Source organism: Lipotes vexillifer, unplaced genomic scaffold (assembly GCF_000442215.2).
Source record: "Lipotes vexillifer unplaced genomic scaffold, Lipotes_vexillifer_v1.1 scaffold1113, whole genome shotgun sequence".
In the NCBI taxonomy this organism is placed as follows: Eukaryota; Metazoa; Chordata; class Mammalia; order Artiodactyla; family Lipotidae; genus Lipotes; species Lipotes vexillifer.
Window position 1 is genome coordinate 1520062 of NW_006777938.1, and position 7798 is coordinate 1527859.

At 35.8% G+C, this 7798-nt stretch overlaps 1 protein-coding gene across 1 annotated transcript; it reads right to left on the bottom strand.

The window, feature by feature from the left end:
- Window positions 1-201: 201 nt before the first annotated feature.
- On the bottom strand, window positions 202-723 carry LOC103091543 (vomeronasal type-1 receptor 4-like). Its single transcript, XM_007451374.1, has 2 exons — window positions 538-723; window positions 202-324 (listed from the first exon to the last, which is right to left on the bottom strand). Exons 1-2 carry the CDS (start codon window positions 721-723, stop codon window positions 202-204), a joined length of 309 nt encoding a protein of 102 aa, XP_007451436.1.
- Between the last annotated feature and the right edge of the window lie 7075 nt (window positions 724-7798).

Genomic DNA, 7798 nt, shown 5'->3' on the forward strand with positions numbered 1-7798 from the left:
GTTGAGGCAGGAAATTCTACTGGCATTTTTCAGCATCACCAAAGGACAGATGGCTGGGTGGCAAGAGGACAGAAATCCAGTGATGTGCTCTAGCATCATGTTACTTTCAGATTTTTAAGGACAAGTAAGTGGTAAGTCAGCCGTTGGTCCAATAAAAGAAGTCAAAGCAGCTTATGAGCAGAATGGTGTTGGTAGCTTGGTTTAAGGAGACAGTCTGGGAGAAAGGCTGCTGCCATGAAGATTCTGAACTGTCTTGTGATGATTGTAGAGGAGCATCACCATGTAGCCACTAGTCCAGATCATGAGGTTGATGCAGAGGAAATTCTAGATGAGCATGGCACTCTGAAATACTGCTGACACCCTGCAATCCCCTCGCTTTGTTTTACAGTAAGCCAGAGAATAGCCAGGTTGGGCAGCTGAGGCATTGGTGACGGCTTTATTGTTTGTGATGATCCAGATGTAGATGAGCATATTGATGACCCAGAAAAAGAGGAACGAAGGCAAAATGCATGTGGAGATTTGGGGTTTGAGCCATGCCCGCTTAGAGTTTCTGGGGCTAATTCTAATGGCCTGAAAAGTGTTCAAGACAGAAACTGTGCAGAGAGAAATGCCTTGAGTCACCCTATGAATGTACAACAATGATTTACAGCCAATATTACCCATTATAGGCCAAATTCCAAAAGATGACATTGCATCTTGAATGCCCCTGAACAAAATGGTCATGATATTAGCTAGGGTTAGGTGCATGAGAATCATACCTGTGGGCTTCTTCTGGTGTAGATGAATTTTTTTAATGTACATATATAATATTAATAGGAACAGATTTCCCAGATATCCAATGCCAACTTAAAAGATGAAGAAAATTCCCAAAATGGTATCACTTGAATACCTAATTCTTACAAATTTTGTAGAACAGTCTAAAAAGGACCACACCTGTGTTATACGAATAAAAATTGGAAATAATTGAGTCACAGGAAGAAAATATCAATGTAATAATTCTGTCTCAGAGGAAGAGATTTCTCAGCTATACTCAGAATTCAAAAATTCTAGGTCTTTCCCAAAGGTCAAATTTGCAATTGGTAATTGACAATTCTTCTCCTAAACATTAGAATTAATTTCAACTATACTCTTGTATTTTTAAATAGTCTGGTTAAAACATCCCTGAGAGCCATTACCTATTGATTTTTTAGGACAATTTTTGTGTTTTTTATTTATTTCAGTATCTGATTTAGTAGATTCATGGAATATTAAGGATAGAATTGATGGCTGCTACTGTGACAAAGTTACTTGATGAGCTTGTTTATGTAGATTGTTTTGAATTTGTGTATCTTAAATCTTTCTCATCAACAATATTCTTCTCATTCAATAAAATAGTGAGTTCTCTCTTACTGGCACTTATCTTTCATTTGGCTGTGCAGCATCACACAAGTGTTTCTATTCCAATCTAATGTTCTTCAGACCAAAGCTACATAAAGAGCATTTCTAACATTTAAGAACCAAACCTACTTCTTTAGCTACAATCCTTCCTTTAACACCCTTTCCCATTTTCTTCACTATAATTTTTACCATCTAGGAATATAATCTTATATTAATGCAGGTCTAGTATGTAAGACATTCTGTATCACAGATCTCATTTTCCTCACTTGGTTTTATAAACTTTGCATTGTTATCTTTATTTTGCAGACAATGAAACTGAATTTCAAGAAACAAACACCTGTGTCTACATTAACTGTGTGTGTGGTTGCTGGTACTATGGCTTGAACCCAGATCCATCTAATTTCAAACCTTCACTGATGACCTTGGAGATAAATACATTGTCCTAATCAATGTTCAATGCTTGTTTCACAATATCTTTGTGATGTCTGATTGCTGTTTTTAATGAAAAACTCTGTTATCACTGCTTCAATTCCATGACATTTTTCTAGCTCTTTTAAAAAATTTCCAAAGACTTCTGCTAGCATTGTATGCATACAGTTACATTTCTGCCTTAACTTTTAATTATGTAGGGCACCAACCTCACTTTTACTTTACTCTGATGCATTCTTCCCTCCACCCTCCTATTATTCTATGACCCAAACACCACTTATATACTGATAGAGCCTAATAGTCGATCTATAACCCAGATCAGTCTCTTGAATTCCAGAATAACAGACAGTGGCCACAAAGGACTTCCCAGTCTCTCCTGGGCATGTTCTTCCTCTCCTAATATTCTTTCCTTGATCAGTAAAATAAATAAATCTAGGTTCAAAAAGCAAAATCTTTTTAAAAAGAAGGCTGAGCAGACAGTAAGACGCAGCATGCCAAGGGAAAGAAGTCAATGAAACTGGACAGATAAAGAAGAGTAAGAGTAAAAAGTCAGATCAAAGACACAGGTTGCAACCCCCAAGTCAATACATGAGGGTAAAGAAATTTATAATAAAGTCACTGACAATATCAATTAGAAATCTCTGTTCTAAAATTTTAATTTGGGGAGAGGGGAATAGTAAAGCAAGATTCACCTACTAACCTCACTTTACAAATCGACTACTGGGCTAATAAGTCCATTGAAAATACTGTCTGTCTTCATTCTTACCGGATTCAAATATGAAATTTCCTAGGAAATTCCACAAGCAAAATTACACAGGCTCTTAGGCAAAATTAGAACTAAAGAAAGCCTATAGCAGTAATGGTCCCCTCCCAGCACGTAAGAAAATACAAATTCAACTGTTGCCAAGTTTTACTGATGGTTCCCTTTAGAAGAAGAAAAATATATTAATTGTTTGAATTCTTAAGATATGGACTTCCAGAGTCTCTCCTAAATGACAATAAAAAAGTGTTTGGACAGCGTGGGAACAACCTAATGACTTAAAGACACAAACTGTTAAACAGGAATCACAAGCCCTAGAAGCTTACATCATTTTAACTGTCTCTCTTTGAACATAGGCTGAAATAAGATTTCTTAAGTTATAAGTCATAGCTATTTTATCTCCATCTCCTTCTGATAATGTAGTCTTTTTAAGGTCTCTATCTAAAGAATCAAAAGAATATAATTAAATATTTAATTGTGTAGCACTGAGGAACTACATTTGACTTAAACACGAGTCTATTACATGTTCTAAGACCACTCTAGCCTGTTTCTACATCCCCCATGAAATATGAAACAACATATTGAAAGAACATATGAAACAACATATAGAAGCTATATGAAACTGGCACCAAAGGAATTACAAGAACAGTGGTGGTAAAGTTCTGTCAAGCAAGAGCCTGTGTGATCAAAAAGCAGAATGGCAGTTGAATGTGCCCTCCTTACTATCGTATTTTCTCACACTCTTTCTAAACTTCCTGATAGTGCAGATAGACATTTTAAAAGTGAATTACTGAAAACACCAGTAATTAGTGAAAAATGAAGAAAAATAAAGAAAATGGCAAATAGAAAATTTTGATTCCAACAGAATAAAATGTGTACTGAAAACAGTAATTAGTGAAAAATGAAGAAAAATAAAGAAAATGGCAAATAGAAAATTTTGATTCCAACAGAATAAAATGTGTAAATAAAAATAATACTGAAAACATTAATAACAACTTTCCATTTTTTAGTGAAATCAACTATAGATTATGCTGCCTATTAACAAACATAAACAAAATGTTAGAAAACATTACATTATGAAATGAATACTACTCTTCTGAAAAGTATCATTCCTAATTAATTTGCTCATTTCATTAATCTCAAAGTATTTTAATTTGGACAGTTTGGACTATATATCTGAGCAAAACCCCACACAATTGAAGTCTTAACTCAATAATAACATTTCATAGATAATATGACAAACTATTACTTTAAAAAATAAAAAGCTCAATACTGAGCTCCAAGAACATGAAAAATGGGCACAATAGGGATTATCCAACTAAATTTGTGATTTCTGAATGACCTCTCTGCCTCAGTTAAATGAGGTAATATTATTTGCTTCCTATTGCTCTCCTAGGTTTTTGAATGCACTACAAAAAAGTTTTTACTCCTAGAAAAATTATTCATTTAAATTAATTCCTAAATATTAAAACTAATTTCTCATCGGCTCTTCTGAGGAACTTGACAACAGCAAGGCCTCTCAAAAGAAACACACTGCTGTCCTGTCCTCTGTTGTGGTTAATACTGGCCATGTGAAAAATAAAATATAAGTCCTAGCCAATGAAATATAAGTCAAAGTGTTCTATGACAGTTAAATGCAAAATCTTAAAAAAGAGGGAAACTGCTTCCCTTCTTTCCCTCTTTCCTCTGCTGGAACATAGACTTGATGGCTGGAGCTTGAGCAGCCATCCTGAACCTCAAGGTAGAAGCTATATGATGGCAGCACAGCAGCAAAACAAGAATCAGTTTAGGTTCTTTACACCATGAAGCTACCTCGCTAGTCTTGGATTATCTACCTCCAGACTTTATTTCTATGGGAGGAAAATAAACTTCTATCTTATTTAAGCCACTGTTTTCTATGGTGTCTAGCCTTACACAAGTGAACCTAATCCTAACTGATACAACGTGCATATCCTAACAATTCCACACCTGTCATATACTTGAAAATCTAGACCAGTGCTATTGAACAGAGTGACAGAAATGTTCTTTATCTGTGTTGTCCAATCAAGTAGCTGCTAGCCATGTGTGATTACTGAGCAATTGAAATGTTTTTTTAACATTTAACACAGAATATTATATTTTACTTAATTTCAATTAATTTAAATTTAAATAGCCACATGTGGCTAGTGGCTATTGTATTGGACAGCACAGCTCTAAGCATCAAGGAACGTCAAAATTGTAATTGAGTTAATTTTACATGATAGAAAATTTCTCCCTAATTTATATATAACAATATAGTAAAGCTTGAAACATTATTTTCATAAGACACATGCCTATAATTACATTTTGCTAGAGTCATGTTATTATGACTAACTTGAGTTATACCTGTAGAAACTCAGAAAATGTTAGTTGTGAAGATGAAGACAACTTGACAGTGGGTCTGAAACACAGATCTTCTACTTTAGTACAAACAGCTATCCTGAATTTCATCTTAATTAGAAATCCACTGCTCTTAAAAATGTGACAGGATTTAAATACTGTTTACCTTTCTTTTCCATTCATATGTCTCTTAACTCAAAGCAGCTGGAATATACAAAGGACTATCAAGAAAAGTGTAATGCCTTTTCAATTCATTAACAATTGAACTAATATTATGTTGGAGAATATCAAAGCAAAATTTTTACTCAAATTTAAATAAAACTACTTCCTAGCATGAAATGAAAAAATTTTTGGTCTGCTTTAAAAACTAGTAGATACTTTTCCTCCCCATGCTCACTACTTTTGTGTCAAGAGGTACGAATATTATGGATAGTGAAGCACAGTTCTCAGGTTATTAATAAACCAGAAAACTCACAACAGAAAGGTACCTCAATAAGGTCACTTAGTTTATATCCTCATCATTTGTCTATCTTCTTCTCCCCTTTCCCTTCAACAAGCAGAATTAATCTCTCTCTGTGATCATAAAGTACTTTGTGTGATATCCTCACACAGCACTTACTGTACTAGGTCATGATGGTTTTCAAAACTGTCTCTGCTCTACACCTTGAAATTCTCAAGGGCAAGAGAGACCTCAGAGGGGTACTGTGGCAGTGGAACAAAACCATCCAGATGTGGCACAAAGGAATTTGCTCTTGGGGGCAGAGGAGCAGAAAAGGAGGAATGTAATCACAGCTCACTAATCCCACATTTCTGTCCAGGGCTGGTCTTGGTTAAAATTTGTTTTAATTCAATTCATCCTAAACTTCTGTTTGCTTAAAATTTCTGATTTGCAAAATCACATGCAAATTAGTGAATAAATGAGATAATAAATGTAAGGATATGATGGATTAATCCTAAATAAACCTTTTAAATGGTTAACATTACAGTTTGCTGATCAGAGTATTCTAGATGGCAGTCACTGTTTCTGCAACCTCTGTATAACCCTTTTATTTTAAATAATTTGTATAGAATCAATTAGGTATTATATAAACACCACCCACATCCTTAAAAGACAGACAAGAGCAAATGAAGAACTGATTTTAAAGTTATGAAAAGATGTCATTTTTAAAAATTCACTTTGAATGACATACTTTTAAATTTTAACTGCTGCCTTAAACTGAAATGACAACCCATTAGTTACCCGAATTCCTATTTTTTTAACTTGAGAACTCTACATTTTATATACGAAACAGGCTAGACCTGTGATACTAGGTACATATGATAGCAAGTAATATTAGAGATATAAATGTATCCCAGAGAGTAAATATCCTGGTCAGAATACCCAAGAGCAGAATCAACACTGGCAACCATTCACCATCATTTAATATACCCACCCACCTATTACATCTAACCAACTACAGCATCCAATTTAAGACCGCTTCAAGGCTAATTAGGGAGTTAATGAAGCTATGGTCTTCACCATTGGTGTATTATAATAAATTATGCACCTTCTGCCTGAGGCAATGGGATAGAACAGCGAAACATACAAACTTATACCACTGCTTCCTCATTAACCAAATTCTACATTGGCATTTTGGGCAGTCACCTTTCAGATGGGGTTTTCATGGCATCTTTGACTTTAAAAAGCTGTCATTCCAGAAAGGTTTGAGAATTTCCATAGTAATTTCAAACTTTAAAGTACTATTTCTTGAAGTGTGGTTTTAGACCACCTGCATCAAAATCTGAGGAGGTTTGAAAAATGCAGATTCCTGGGCTCCAAAGCCCCACCAAAACGAACTCTGAGGAGTGGAGCCCAATTTTTAGCAAACATTCTCCCACAAGATTCCAGTGGCTGCTAAAGTTCGAGAACCACTACCTAAGAACAAGCTATTACTGTGACTCTTGGTATATGCGTTAAGAAGCACTAGACATACAGATATAACCTATACTTTCAAGGTGTGATCTCTAGACTAGGAGCAGTAGCATCACCTGGGAGCTTGTTAGAAATGCAGAATCTCAGCTCCTTTACAGCCCTGCTGAATCAAAATTTGCATTTTAACAAGATCCCCAGGTGATTCATACTTACATTAAAGCCTGAGACTGGTCTAGAGCAGCATTATTCTGGAATGCAGGTGTCCTGGGGCACCTTACACAGGTCAAACAGGGATACTGTGGTAAACACCCAAAATATACTTTACAGTAAAATAGGCAATCAAAGCCCCTGTTAAAACACAGAGGGAAGATTCTGAGTATCTTTTAGTGCTTTTTTAAATGTTCATGGCAATATCCTTTCCATTCCATTCTACCAAGCATTTTATTAAACATGGAAGACAGAATTCATTCAAAATACAATTAAGAACAGACAAAAGCTGAAAAGGAGAGGTTGCATAAACAGCAATGGTTTGTGAGTTGCTTTAGTCCCCAATTTCAGACCCACTTAATATATAAAGAATAACCAGAGATTGGTTCAAGATGGCAGAGTAGAAGGACATGCTCTCACTCCCTCTTTCGAGAACACGAGAATCACAACTAACTGCTGAACAATCATCAACAGGAAGACACCAGAACTCACCAAAAAAGATACCCCACGTGCAAAGACAAAAGAGAAGCGCAGTGAGACAGTAGGAGGGGCGCTATCACAATAAAATCGAATCCCATAACTGCTGGGTGGGTGACTCACAAACTGGAGAACACTTATACCACAGAAGTCCACCCACTGGAGTGAAGTTTCTGAGCCACACGTCAGGCTTCCCAACCTGGGGGTCTGGCAACGGGAGGAGGAATTCCTAGAGAATCAGCCTTTGAAGGCTAGCGGGATTTGATTGCAGGACTTCA